The sequence below is a fragment of the Oncorhynchus nerka genome, linkage group LG8, assembly GCF_034236695.1.
Source record: "Oncorhynchus nerka isolate Pitt River linkage group LG8, Oner_Uvic_2.0, whole genome shotgun sequence".
In the NCBI taxonomy this organism is placed as follows: domain Eukaryota; kingdom Metazoa; phylum Chordata; class Actinopteri; order Salmoniformes; family Salmonidae; genus Oncorhynchus; species Oncorhynchus nerka.
This window is the reverse complement of record NC_088403.1, coordinates 53,115,093-53,130,613: the sequence shown is the minus strand read 5'-3', so window position 1 is coordinate 53,130,613 and position 15,521 is coordinate 53,115,093. Positions and strand designations below refer to the sequence as shown.

The 15,521-nt window shown below is 50.8% G+C and overlaps 1 protein-coding gene across 5 annotated transcripts in view; it reads left to right on the top strand.

The window, feature by feature from the left end:
- LOC115133557 (peroxisome proliferator-activated receptor gamma coactivator 1-alpha-like) overlaps positions 1-15,521 on the top strand; it is a 65,134-nt gene that overhangs the window by 25,200 nt on the left and 24,413 nt on the right. For 2 of the 5 annotated variants that reach the window (XM_029666925.2, XM_029666927.2), the window contains exons 3-6: positions 5,011-5,205; positions 7,020-7,142; positions 8,042-9,353; positions 14,141-14,186. In XM_029666925.2, the coding sequence (XP_029522785.1) occupies positions 5,011-5,205; positions 7,020-7,142; positions 8,042-9,353; positions 14,141-14,186 (1,676 nt within the window). The remainder of the gene's footprint in view (positions 1-5,010; positions 5,206-7,019; positions 7,143-8,041; positions 9,354-14,140; positions 14,187-15,521) is intronic. The other 3 variants (XM_029666931.2, XM_065021907.1, XM_029666929.2) reach the window with 3 other exon arrangements.

Below are 15,521 nucleotides of genomic sequence, written 5' to 3'. Positions count from 1 at the left end.
GAGTCCTGTTGTTCATCAGGGTTGAGTATTGGTCTGCACGACCCACGGTGCTGCTATTGACCACTCATCTGTATTCAGAGAGTATTGTTCCGGACGACCCACTGTGCTGCTGTTGACCACTCTTATCTGTGTTCAGAGAGGAACCCAGACACCTCAAGGAATTACACATTTACTGCTGGGTAAATGGGCTGTGTGTGTGTGCGCGCTTATGTGTGTGTGTGCGTGTATTTGTGTGTGCGTGGAGCAGGGGCGATAGTCTTCTCTTGGCTTGCGACCATTTGAAGGTGTTGACCGATGCCACGCAGTGAGCCTTATGTCCAGAGCAAGCAGAACCCGGTCTCTTCTAGCCCGAAGGATCGTTTGCTTGGAAAATGGGCTTTGAATAATCCAACGCACTGTTGACTCCCATAGCCAGATGGTCAAAGGAGACCAGCCTTCAACTCTGGCATGGCCTTGATCAATTTGACAGTTTTAACATGTAGTTTTATGTTTCAAAGAACTGAGATGAACAGTGCAGCCAGTCACAGACATAGACATAGACACAACACAGACACATGTACACACACACCAGATCTATACAGCACAGTATTGTATTGTGTCAGTCCTATAGGTTACAATGTTCTTCTCTCTCACTAGCAGATAATGAGTGCTAAATGACTGGTCGTCTCTGGTGGCTGCATGACATGTCTATGCTCTGCATCTTGCTGCACCTCTACTCCCCCCCCCCCCCCCTCTCCCCCGTTCTCCTCCCTTCCCTCTCCTCCCCCTCTCCTACCCCCTTCCCTCCCTTCTCGCCCCCTCTCCCCTCCTCGCCCCCTCTCCCCTTCCCCTCGTCCCTCTCCTGCCATATGTTGCGCCTGTGTGACCAGCCGTCGTGTCAGCTCGACTAACGCCTCAGCAGTGACTGACTTTGATTCATGTTCTCTGAAATCTGGGGCAATAATACAGAATACATTATTTGTTTATGAAATCTAAATAAAATGTAATGCCGCGTTGAGGTGACCCCCCCCCTGGCTACTCGTATAATATCGTCCGAGGGAATGCCTTTGAAATTGTGAGTGTGAGAGAAATATACACTGAGTTTACAAAACATTAGGAACACCTTCCTAATATTGAGTTGCTCCACTCACCCCTCAGAACAGCCGGCGCATGGACTGTACAAGGTGTCAAAAGAGTTCCACAGGCATGCTGGCCCATGTTCCCTCCAATGCTTCCCACAGTTATGTCAAGTTGGCTGGATGTCCTTTGGTTAGTGTACCATTCTTGATACACACAGGGAACTGTTGAGCGTGAAAAACCCAGCAGCGTTGCAGTTCTTGACACAAACCAGTGTGCCTGGCATCTACTACCATACCCTGTTCAAAGGCACTTAAATATTTTGTCTTGCCCATGCACCCTCTGAATGCCACACAGACACAACCCATGTCTCAATTATCTCAAGACTTAAAAATCCTTCTTTAACCCGTCTCCTCCCCATCATCTACACTGATTGAAGTGGATTTAACAGGAGACATCAATAAGGGATCATAGCTTTCACCTGGGTTCACCTGGTCAGTCCATGTCATGGAAAGAGCAGGTGTTCCTAATGTTTGGTACGCAGTGCATCTCTAGACGAAGTAGCACAATTCAATTGTCAAGGCATGGATTTAACCCCGATCAATTCGCAGGCCAATTTATTAAGAAATGTTTTCTGTCTGAGTAGACTGGTCTCTTTTTTTTTTCTTCTTTTTCTTCTCCCTGTATTTGCGGAGCGAGTCTAAGCCATACTTTCAGAACCAGATGACTCATTTAGGGGGGTTATCTTCTTCTCCCTGAGTGGCAGTTGTAACAGTTTCTGTCTCTCATTGTGAGATCACAGCAGTGTATGAGATGAACCTGTGTGTTATTAAATGGTCAGGTTTGTAATTGCAGAAACATTGAATAGTGTTTTTTATTATTCCCGTTTCTTCAAAGATGTAAAGATGCATTGCACTTGAAATGTGATCCCTGGGACATTGCTCAGAGGCTACAAATCTTCAAGAAGCAATTCATTGTTTTAAATTGGATTTCAAAAGTCAGAGTTCAAAAGTCTGTATTTATAACTAACAAAAAAAACACACATCCCGTTACCAGGGACATGAATAATATCTCTGGGTCACAATTGGCTCGGCGGAACTCAGTCAAAGAGTTGAAAGCAAGGACGATTTCAAAGACAGTCCGTCTGATAACAAAAGACCCTCACCTGATAATGAGCGACTGGTGTGCTGCTTTCTCTTCTCCCCGAAGTGAGAGGTAGAGGGATACGCGGGTAGGAGGGAGGGGGGAGAAAGATGGAGCGGCCCTACCGGCGCCTGCCATCATGCTTTATGGCTAATTGAAACGCTTGGAGTAAAACAGCCATGAATGGCACCCTTTGGAATTGAAGCTGGTTAATATATCGTGATCCTACATTTAGTCTTGGATGGTTAATATCTCTTTAATTGGGTGAGGTCCATTAACCGGGATGGGAGAGATGGTGCTCCCACCGAGGCCATATCTTTTTCCTTTGCCACACCCTTTTCGGTCTCTAAACAGCCGCTCTGGTAATCGATAAATGTGGACGCGGCCGTCATTGGGTTGCCAGGTTAGCTCTGATGTCATCCTCCTTTGGGGTTGCATAGCTTTTGGGTGGTGACGAGTCAAGAGGTAGTGGATTGACTTTGGTCTGGTGAAGTGGCGTGAGGATAGTCTTAAGCTGGCGTGGCAAAGCTGGGCTTTGCTGGACAGGGGCTCTCTCTAGAGGATAACCACTTACCCAGGTCTCTTCTTTTTCCACAGCCCCTGAAAATCCTCTGACTGGCCTGGGACTCACCAGCCGGAGCTTTAGCAAGGCCTGTAGCATGACCGCCACGACTTGAGCTTTTACAAGAGTCCCTTTCACTGCATTTACAGTCCTCTAGACTTTAGTAAGAGTTGTTCAAACTCTTTTTTTTTCAAACAGCAGACCTGGGTTCAAATACTATTTCAAATATCTCAAATACTTTCACATACATTCAAAGTAACTATTCAGATATTTTTTATTTGAAAAGACAAATAGTTAAATATTTTAATGTATTTGGAAATACACTTGTAAAGTATTTGAAAATACTAAAATACAATGACTCAAGTACACTCCCATGCATTTAACCCAGGTATTTGAAAGTAATATTTGAAATAAATGTTTGAAAATACTCTCAAAAACTAGTTGGCACACCATTTTTTTTTTTACAAAGAACCATTGAAATACTCAAATAAAAGTACTTGTTTTGGGCTGTGTATTTGAAAATACTCAAATACACAGATTTGTTTTGTTGAAATAACAGATGCTCGAATACACATGTATTTGAACCCAGGTATAGATTTGCCACGGTCGCGTATTATCCGGGGTGATATTCCTGGGACCACTCCTGCCGATGAAGCTCGGTGGCGTGGTGAAATTTGACTGGCACTTAGGTAAGATGGAGGTCTCGATTTCGCTGCCAAAAACGACTGGAAAAAGTGTGACCCTAGCCTTCTGTGAAAAGTTGTTCAAGTTGAATCCAAACAGATGGTTCTCGTTTTGAGATAATCTGAAATGATCCCAGTTACAATTTTCGAGCTGAGGAGCGAGTGTTAGGTTCTAAGAAAAGTCTCTGTCTGTATCAACTGTTATTACCCACCCGCTTAGCGCTCGGCTAATATAGTGGGATGTCTGAAAACTGGGAACGGCAACAGAGGTTCCGGCACAGTGGATTGAAGCTCTTTGCAAGTAATTAAACAGCATGGTACCTCATCGAGAGCAATTTCCTGCAAACCATTTACTGCCAGTGCTGGCGTGGCCCCAGTCACCGTTTTGTTATCTCTGTGAAATATGTCACTTTTATGTTGTTAGAGGATGAATATCGTATGAAAGAGCATTGGATTCACATTCTCCTCCCTGTCAGATGGCTAACACAATTGCTGAGGCTATCTGTGTCATCTAAGCAAGAAAAGGGGGGGGGGGGAAATGACATGTCCACGGCGGTGTGTAATCGTAGGAAACTCAGAGGGGTTGAATGGGAGCAAGCGGCCTGGAGTAATTGTCTGCATGTGGGAGCCAAGCATGAGCAGGCAAGCGGCGCTATCTTTAGGGATGGTTCCCCTTTGGCGCGATGATCGCTGCACGCTATCGGCAAGCGATGTTAATCCTGCCATGTGGTATAAAAGGATTTGTTCTTATTCTTATTGGCGACTCGCTGTTTAACTTTTTCCCGGTTCCCCTGGGTTTTGGTCCTGGAACTTCCAGTGCCTGTTGTCTCCCCCCTCCATAATCCTCTGTCTCTCTCAGCTCCCCTGTCGATGCTAGGCAGGCCACATCGCTCCCTCTCTGTCTCATTTGCTCCCTCTCTCATTATGTCACCCCTTTAAGTGGGAAACAGCTGCAGCAAACTCACAACATCCCCTCCCTCCGCACATGCTCCTCCACGAACGTCAGTTGTCTTTTCCCGACACTTAAAAATATCAGATTAATTTAGCGTTAGCCGGCGGTAATTCGCCTTATCGGAGGATGTCTTGCAAACATCTTGTCGACAAGTCGATCGTTCCCTTTTCTGAGGGAAGAGTTGGGGGATTGAGGCGACTCAACTTCCCTCCCCCCTAGACGCTTTGCTGTGTGTCAGCCTTGTTAATGGATTTCTTGGGGGAGATATTATTTTGGTCCAGTAAGCTGCATGCTTAAAATATGAGTGACAGGGCTGACTCTCATGCGCACAGAGAGAGTTGTTTTTAAAAAGATAGGACTGCTGAAACGAGCCGCTCTGCTGCAAAACTGGCCTACTCTATGAACAATAGAAGCGTGTAAACACTCGCCCTCCCATCCCCATCTGCAAAGAAAAGACGTATTGCTAAAGCAACTTCTCCAAACTAAAATGTCCTATTTCTCCCTCCCTCCCTCCCTCCCGCTCTCTCTTTCACTCCTGATCTCTCTTTCACTCCCGCTCTCTCTTTCCATCTCTCTCCCTCCCTTTCTCTCTCTCTCTCTCTTCCCCTCCCAAGAAGATAGATGAGGAAAATGAGGCCAACTTGCTGGCAGTGCTTACAGAAACCCTGGACAGCATCCCAGTGGACGAGGACGGATTGCCTTCGTTCGAGGCCCTGGCAGATGGGGACGTGACCAATGCCAGTGACCAGAGCTGTCCCTCCACCCCTGACGGCTCGCCGCGCACCCCCGAACCAGAGGAACCCTCCCTGGTAAGACTCTGTTCCACTACCCCTCTTTTATCCCTACCTCCACCACAACCACCACCCAATTCCCCACCATCCACGACCATAAACCCTCATCCCCCAGCACACCCCCTTCGTTCCAGCCCCTTTCCTGGGGCCACCGCCAACACCAGATAAGGCACTGCGAGCGAAGCAGGCCAGTGAAGCAGCCCCCCCCCGTGCATGTCTGTGTGCTGAGCTGACCATGATGCAGATGCCTGGATGAAAGAGGAAATCGAATGGCTCAGTGTTAGCTGTGAGGTGTTAATTACATTGTAGCGTACGAGCAGCGCCAATGTAATGAAACATGCACAGCGGTGGGTCTGTTATGGTCGACATTATGCCACGGGCCTTGAAATCAAGCTAGGGATGAAAAATTAAATCCATCTCACCTCATATAACGACAGTGGCATCATTTATTCGATCAGGCCTTTTTACCTGAATTGTTGTTTATTTTGTTGAGTCATAGTCCATGTATTTAATGCCACCCCTCCTCATTGTTCTGTGAATCACACTAGTAAAGCACATTGTGTCAATATCCCAAAACACCTGCCATGGAAAGACAGGTTACCTCTTTGACTTGTCCTTTTGGCACTGTAAACAACGAGGTGAAAGACAGGTTACCTCTTTGACTTGTCCTTTTAGCACTGTAAACAACGAGGTGAAAGACAGGTTACCTCTTTGACTTGTCCTTTTAGCACTGTAAACAACGAGGTGAAAGACAGGTTACCTCTTTGACTTGTCCTTTTAGCACTGTAAACAACGAGGTGAAAGACAGGTTACCTCTTTGACTTGTCCTTTTAGCACTGTAAACAACGAGGTGAAAGACAGGTTACCTCTTTGACTTGTCCTTTTAGCACTGTAAACAACGAGGTGAAAGACAGGTTACCTCTTTGACTTGTCCTTTTAGCACTGTAAACAACGAGGTGAAAGACAGGTTACCTCTTTGACTTGTCCTTTTAGCACTGTAAACAACGAGGTGAAAGACAGGTTACCTCTTTGACTTGTCCTTTTAGCACTGTAAACAACGAGGTGAAAGACAGGTTACCTCTTTGACTTGTCCTTTTAGCACTGTAAACAACGAGGTGAAAGACAGGTTACCTCTTTGACTTGTCCTTTTAGCACTGTAAACAACGAGGTGAAAGACAGGTTACCTCTTTGACTTGTCCTTTTAGCACTGTAAACAAGCACTGAGGTGAAAGACAGGTTACCTCTTTGACTTGTCCTTTTACTGTAAACTGTGAAAACAACTTGTCCTTTTAGCACTGTGAAAGACAGGTTACCTCTTTGACTTGTCCTTTTAGCACTGTAAACAACGAGGTGAAAGACAGGTTAACTTTTAGCACTGAGGTGAAAGACAGGTTACCTCTTTGACTTGTCCTTTAGCACTGTAAACAACGAGGTGAAAGACAGGTTACCTCTTTGACTTGTCCTTTTAGCACTGTAAACAACGAGGTGAAAGACAGGTTTTTGAGCACTGTAAACAACGAGGTGAAAGACAGGTTACCTCTTTGACTTGTCCTTTTGGCACTGTAAACAACGAGGTGAAAGGCCTCTATTGATAGGCGGCAATGCGTTTGTCTTCATACTGTTTCTGTGTTTCTGTACACTGAGATGAATCAAACATCCTCAGTCACACATTTACAAAAGCATTGACCATCTCTCTCGGATTGTTTAACTGAGTGAAATGATGACATTTCAGAGGCAGCGTTTGGGGAAACTCTAACTCTGCTCACCCCTTTTTTCTCCATTCGTTCCTCCTCCTCCCCTTTTCTTCCCCGTTCTGTTTGGGTCTTTTGCAGCTGAAGAAGCTCCTTCTGGCGCCCGCGAACTCCCAGCTCAGCTATAATCAATACATAGGTGACAAGGCACAAAACCATGCAACCAGCAACCACCGGATCAGACCACCACCTGCTGTTGTCAAGGTAGCTACCCAGTCGCGCCATTGGTTCACTTCAAATGCAACGCTTCCGTGGGCCCCTTCATGTTTGTTTACCGTCTCAGTTCTTCTTGTATTTTTTGGCCTTGGAAGATGTTAAACTTCTGTTCCACTGTACCCTCCTGGGGGCCATCTCGTAATGAAAACAGCCTGATTGCCTGTTTCAGGACTGTTGTCTCATTAGCTAAAGCACTTATCCCCCCCTCCCTTGTAACGGTGTCTGTGGAAAATCAAACGTTGACAAGCGGTAAGATTGATGCTGCTCGATCTAGATTTAAATATCTAGTCATACAGTCTTGATGTTGTTACCCTTTCTTACTGTTACTGTTCTGTAGGGCGAATGGGTTTCTTTTGAGATAATCTAGTATTTCACTGGGTTTAAGTATAATGGGCACAGGAATGCCAATTAAATGAAGTAGGTGGTTCCAGTATTTTGCTACCTGCAGCATTTCATTGGAACATGATGAATGCGCTTGAAGATTAGATTTTTATTTAGTACGATGGCACATAAATAATGCGTTTGTTTACTCTTTCCTTGTTTGGAAAAATGTATGAATATACGCCTGAATATACGTCCCCCAGTGCTTAAAGAAAATGAATTTGGAGCATTGTTGTCTGGTAAACAGTGCATACACACAGCTTACACATCTCTGAAAAGTCTATTTTTAAACCGTACTTTTGACATCCATTTCTGGAGCACGGTGCTTGGAAGGCTCCCTGAGGACAGTGCTGCTGCGGTGGCGCTCGGGGGCCACGCAATTAAGATGATGGGCGGGCGGCGCTCCCACCACCGCCTCCCAGACAGTTGGGCGACCCGCTATGCTGAGCCTCACTCTCTCTCTTCCACTCTCTTTCTTCCTCTCTTTTTCTTTCACCCCCCTGCAGACGGAGATCTCCTGGAACAGCAAGCCGAGGGGGGGCTGTCCGCAGCAGAGCCGTCTAGTGAGGCGCCCGTGCACCGAGCTGCTCAAGTACTTGACCGCCACCGACGACATCCTCCTCCAGACCAAAGCCAGCGAAGCCAAGAGCGCCTGGGGGGGAGGCGGCAAAGACAAGGGCGGCCTGCTGGGCGCCTCGTCCTCCTCCTCCTCACCGTCCTCCACCACTTCCTTCTCCTCCCTCTCCTCCTCCTCCTCCTCGATCGCCTCCAAGAAGAAGTCGTCCTCGTCGTCTGTCGTGTCACAGCAGCAGCAGCAGCAGCCACATCACCAGCGAGGTGAGAGCCGGGCTGCTGGCGAGTGTAGTGTGGCTGGTGTGGGGGCTGGGAAGTGGCGTCGCTGCGCTCATGGGGCTGGTGGCACTGAGGGACAGTCCGAACCCGCGGCGGCACCCGCTCGTGTCCCCCAGGCACGTAGGAACGACAGCGCCCATGCCTGCCCCAAACTGGAGCGCAGGCCGTCCAGTGAAGAAGGAAGGCCGCCAGGTCTGCAGCCTGCGGTGGACGCGGGGCGCCTGGCAGCCGCTAGGTTCATTAGGTACATGCATTCTTATTCTCTCCCTCCTAGAGAGACGGGTCAGACAGGCAGCTGTGGGCGTTGCCATAAGCCGGGCGCTGCCACTCGGGCAATTGAGTGCTGGGGCAGGCATGACCGCGGTGGGGCGGCGCCTAGGCACATCGCAGTGACCGTTAAGAAAAGAGAGGAGGAGCCAGGGCATCCGTTGCTTAGCCAGCTGCTGACCTCCAAGCAGAGGCCCGCCCGCTATCAGGCCCACTTGCTCCCGCCCACTACTACCCCTCAGCCTTGCAAGAGCCGTTCTTCAAGAATGAGCTCTGGAGTCCTGGAGAGGGATCAGTGTCCCAGCCAGGCTATTGTGGTGGAGGAGAAGGAGCACAGAGGGACTGTCAATATCGATCCCTGCAGATGGGGTCTCAGACAGGCCAAGGAGCCTGATTCGGACCCCCTGTTGGCCGAGAGCTTAGGCCTAGGCAGCTGGGTTAGCCAGCCAGACCAGGGGCTAGATTTGGGGCTGGGACTGGGCTGGCTAGAGGTTGGCCTGGTGGAGCAGGCTGACTGTTTCGGGGTGGATGTTCGCGATGATGATGCCATAGGCAGCCCCATGGCGCTTTCATGGGGCCTGCCAAGCCCATTCTTCCCAGATTCTAGAAATCCAGACCCCACTCCCTCCGTCACACAGCAGCACCTACACATGCAGGCAGTCTGCAGGCACCCCGAGGACCAGAGCCTCCCGTTGTTAGGTAATCATCGCTGCATCCCTGCCCTCTCTCTTCTCCCTCTCCTGCTTTAACCACTTCCCAGTTTGCCTACACACTAACCCCAATGCTAATTCGACGCTATCACTCTGAGTACAAAAAATAAATTGCTTGGTGCACCATCTATTCCAAAAGGCATTCTTTAGAATTGGTACAGACCCTTGCCTCAACATTGACTTAACAGGGAGGTGGGAGAGGGGTAGTAGCCTGTTATGTTTTGATTCAGCATGGCATTTGTTAAATCAAACACTATCTGGCTGGATCAAGCGGAGGTGCTGAATGTCTACCTAGCTACTCTGGGCAGAGTACTGCCCTAATGACTTAATTGTCTGACTGAGCGACACTCTTTAACTGCATTTGGAGACAGCCAGAGCCTCAGGCAACTGCACAAGATTCCTTGACTCTCCTTTCTTCCTCTGCTTTTGGTTCCAAATGCATGCAACAATTACTTCATAGCCACTACCATAACCACCTCCCATTAGCCGCTACCACCACCACCACCTCCCATTAGCTGCTACCACCACCACCTCCCATTAGCCGCTACCACCACCACCTCCCATTAGCCCCTACCACCACCACCTCCCATTAGCCGCCACCACCACCATCCCCCATTAGCCACTACGACCACCACCACCTCTCATTAGGCACTACCTCCACCACCACCTCCCATTAGCCGCTACCACCACAAACCTCCCATTACCAACCACCACCACCTCCCATTAGCCACCACCACCACCTCCCATTAGCCCCTACCACCACCACCTCCCATTAGCCCCTACCACCACCACCTCTCTTTAGGCGCTACCTCCACCACCACCTCCACTACAGGGGCCACCACCACCTCCCCATTAGCCCTTACCACCACCTCCCATTACCACCACCACCTCCCATTAGCCCTACCACCACCACCTCCCATTAGCCCCTACCACCACCACCTCCCATTAGCCACCACCACACATCCCACCACCATCCCCCACCTTAGCCACCACGACCACCACCACCTCCCATTAGCCACCACCACCACCTCCCATTAGCCGCTACCACCACCACCACCTCCCATTAGCCCCTACCACTACCACCTCCCATTAGCCCCTACCACCACCACCTCTCATTAGCCGCTACCGCCACCACCACATCCCATTAGCCACCACCACCTCCCATTAGCCACTACCCACCACCACCTCACCACCACCATTAGCCACCACCACCACCTCCCATTAGCCACTACCACCACCACCACCACCTCCCATTAGCCACCTACCACCACCACCATCCCATTAGCCACCACCACCTCCCATTAGCCACTACGACCACCACCTCCCATTAGCCACTACCACCACCACCACCTCCCATTAGCCGCTACCACCACCACCACATCCCATTAGCCACCACCGCCTCCCATTAGCCACTACGACCACCACCTCCCATTAGCCACTACCACCACCACCACCACCTCCCGTTAGCCACTACGACCACCACTACCTCCCATTAGCCACTACGACCACCACTACCTCCCATTAGCCACTACGACCACCACCTCCCATTAGCCACTACGACCACCACCTCCCATTAACCACTACGACCACCACTACCTCCCATTAGCCACTACGACCACCACTACCTCCCATTAGCCACTATGACCACCACTACCTCCCATTAGCCACTACGACCGCCACCTCCCATTAGCCACTACGACCACCACCACCTCCCATTAACCACTACGACCACCACCACCTCCCATTAGCCACTACGACCACCACCACCTCCCATTAACCACTACGACCACCACCACCTCCCATTAGCCACTACGACCACCACCACCTCCCATTAACCACTACGACCACCACCACCTCCCATTAGCCAGCCACTACGACCACCACCTCCCGACCACCACCACCTCCCATTAGCCATTAACCACTACGACCACCACTACCTCCCATTAGCCACCACCACCACCTCCCATTACGCCACTATGACCACCACTACCTCCCATTAGCCACTACGACCACCCACCTCCCATTAGCCACTACGACCACCACACCTCCCATTAGCCACTACGACCACCACCACCTCCCATTAGCCCCTACCACCACCACCTCTCATTAGCCGCCACCACCACACATCCCATTAGCCACCACCACCTCCCATTAGCCACCACCACCACCTCCCATTAGCCACTACCACCACCACTACCTCCCATTAGCCACTACCGACCACCACCACCTCCCATTAGCCACTGACCACCACCTACCTCCCATTAGCCACTACGACCACCACTACCTCCCATTAGCCACTACGACCACCACTACCTCCCATTAGCCACTACGACCACCACCACCTCCCATTAGCCACTACGACCACCACCACCTCCCATTAGCCACTACCTCCCATTACGACCACCACCACCTCCCATTAGCCACTACGACCACCACCACCTCCCATTAGCCACACTACGACCACCACCACCTCCCATTAGCCACGACCACCACTACCTCCCATTAGCCACTACGATCACCACCACCTCCCATTAGCCACCACCACCACCTCCCATTAGCCACTACGACCACCACTACCTCCCACCACTACCTACCTCCCATTAGACCACCACCTCCCATTAGCCACCGACCACCACTACCTCCCATTACCACCACTACCTCCCATTAGCCACCGACCACCACCTCCCATTAACCACTACGACCACCACTACCTCCCATTAGCCACTACGACCACCACTACCTCCCATTAGCCACTACGACCACCACTACCTCCCATTAGCCACTACGACCACCACCACCACCTACGACCACCACCACCTCCCATTAGACCACCACCACTAACCACTACGACCACCACCACCTCCCATTAGCCACTACGACCACCACCACCTCCCATTAACCACTACGACCACCACCACCTCCCATTAGCCACTATGACCACCACTACCTCCCATTAGCCACTACGACCACCACCTCCCATTAGCCACTACGACCACCACCTCCCATTAGCCTCTACGACCACCACTACCCCATTAGCTATTAGCCACTACGACCACCACTACCTCCCATTAGCCACTACGACCACCACTACCTCCCATTAGCCACTACGACCACCACTACCTCCCATTAGCCACTACGACCACCACTACCTCCCATTAGCCACTACGACCACCACCTCCCATTAGCCACTACGACCACCACCACCTCCCATTAGCCACTACGACCAAAACCACCTCCCATTAGCCACTACGACCACCACCTCCCATTAGCCACTACGACCACCACTACCTCCCATTAGCCACTACGACCACCACCACCTCCCATTAGCCTCTACAACCACCACTACCTCCCATTAACCACTATGCCACTACGACCACCACCACCTCCCATTAGCCACTACGACCACCACCACCTCCCATTAACCACTACGACCACCACCACCTCCCATTAGCCACTACGACCACCACCACCTCCCATTAACCACTACGACCACCACCACCTCCCATTAGCCACTATGACCACCACTACCTCCCATTAGCCACTACGACCACCACCTCCCATTAGCCACTACGACCACCACCTCCCATTAGCCTCTACGACCACCACTACCTCCCATTAGCCACTACGACCACCACTACCTCCCATTAGCCACTATGACCACCACTACCTCCCATTAGCCACTACGACCACCACTACCTCCTATTAGCCACACGACCACCACTACCTCCCATAGCCACTAGCCACTACGACCACCACTACCTCCCATTTACCACCACTACCTCCCATTAGCCACCACCACCACTACCTCCCATTAGCCACTACGACCACCACCTCCCATTAGCCACTACGACCACCACCACCTCCCATTAGCCACTACGACCAAAACCACCTCCCATTAGCCACTACGACCACCACCTCCCATTAGCCACTACGACCACCACTACCTCCCATTAGCCACTACGACCACCACCACCTCCCATTAGCCTCTACAACCACCACTACCTCCCATTAGCCACTACGACCACCACCACCTCCCATTAACCACTACGACCACCACCACCTCCCATTAGCCACTACGACCACCACCACCTCCCATTAACCACTACGACCACCACCACCTCCCATTAACCACTACGACCACCACCACCTCCCATTAGTCACTACGACCACCACCACCTCCCATGAACCACTACGACCACCACCACCTCCCATTAGTCACTACGACCACCACCACCTCCCATTAACCACTACGACCACCACCACCTCCCATTAGTCACTACGACCACCACCACCTCCCATTAACCACTACGACCACCACCACCTCCCATTAGTCACTACGACCACCACCACCTCCCATTAGTCACTACGACCACCACCACCTCCCATTAACCACTACGACCACCACCACCTCCCATTAGTCACTACGACCACCACCGCCCAGTGTGCTGTTTGTGCCATCGCCTCTTTAGTTTTTTTTTATTGAGTGAGATATCTGTGTCAAACTCTGTATTCTGTACACTTGCCAATTCCATCACTTCATCCTCACAAAGTCAACAGTGAACAAAAGTGAACAAAAATGACTGATGTCGTTTTTTTGCTCTTGTAAATCAATAGCAAGAGAGCATTATGCTAACCGTACTGGGTTGGGTTTTGGAATGCTGCCTTCTGTTAATGTACCAATCTGAGATTGATTTGCAGACGTGGACCTAATCTCTTTTGCCTCAACTTGTTATCTATGTAGTTAAATAATTACCCATGTTCCTTTGTGTTCTGCAGCCAAACCAACCACCCTGCCACTTCCTTTGACCCCAGAGTCTCCAAAGTAAGTGCAAGAGTTTTTCAACATTCTACATTAGAGACATTACATTACATTACATTTAAGTCATTTAGCAGACGCTCTTATCCAGAGCGACTTACAAATTGGTGCTTTCACCTTATGACATCCAGTGGAACAGCCACTTTACAATAGTGCATCTAGGTCTTTTAAGGGGGGGGGGGGTGAGAAGGATTACTTTATCCTATCCTAGGTATTCCTTAAAGAGGTGGGGTTTCAGGTGTCTCCGGAAGGTGGTGATTGACTCCGCTGTCCTGGCGTCGTGAGGGAGTTTGTTCCACCATTGGGGGCCAGAGCAGCGAACAGTTTTGACTGGGCTGAGCGGGAACTGTACTTCCTCAGTGGTAGGGAGGCGAGCAGGCCAGAGGTGGATGAACGCAGTGCCCTTGTTTGGGTGTAGGGCCTGATCAGAGCCTGGAGGTACTGAGGTGCCGTTCCCCTCACAGCTCCGTAGGCAAGCACCATGGTCTTGTAGCGGATGCGAGCTTCAACTGGAAGCCAGTGGAGAGAGCGGAGGAGCGGGGTGACGTGAGAGAACTTGGGAAGGTTGAACACCAGACGGGCTGCGGCGTTCTGGATGAGTTGTAGGGGCTTAATGGCACAGGCAGGGAGCCCAGCCAACAGCGAGTTGCAGTAATCCAGACGGGAGATGACAAGTGCCTGGATTAGGACCTGCGCCGCTTCCTGTGTGAGGCAGGGTCGTACTCTGCGGATGTTGTAGAGCATGAACCTACAGGAACGGGCCACCGCCTTGATGTTAGTTGAGAACGACAGGGTGTTGTCCAGGATCACGCCAAGGTTCTTAGCGCTCTGGGACGAGGACACAATGGAGTTGTCAACCGTGATGGCGAGATCATGGAACGGGCAGTCCTTCCCCGGGAGGAAGAGCAGCTCCGTCTTGCCGAGGTTCAGCTTGAGGTGATGATCCGTCATCCACACTGATATGTCTGCCAGACATGCAGAGATGCTGATTCGCCACCTGGTCGTCAGAAGGGGGAAAGGAGAAGATTAATTGTGTGTCGTCTGCATAGCAATGATAGGAGAGACCATGTGAGGTTATGACAGAGCCAAGTGACTTGGTGTATAGCGAGAATAGGAGAGGGCCTAGAACAGAGCCCTGGGGGACACCAGTGGTGAGAGCACGTGGTGAGGAGACGGATTCTCGCCACGCCACCTGGTAGGAGCGACCTGTCAGGTAGGACGCAATCCAAGCGTGGGCCGCGCCGGAGATGCCCAACTCGGAGAGGGTGGAGAGGAGGATCTGATGGTTCACAGTATCGAAGGCAGCCGATAGGTCTAGAAGGATGAGAGCAGAGGAGAGAG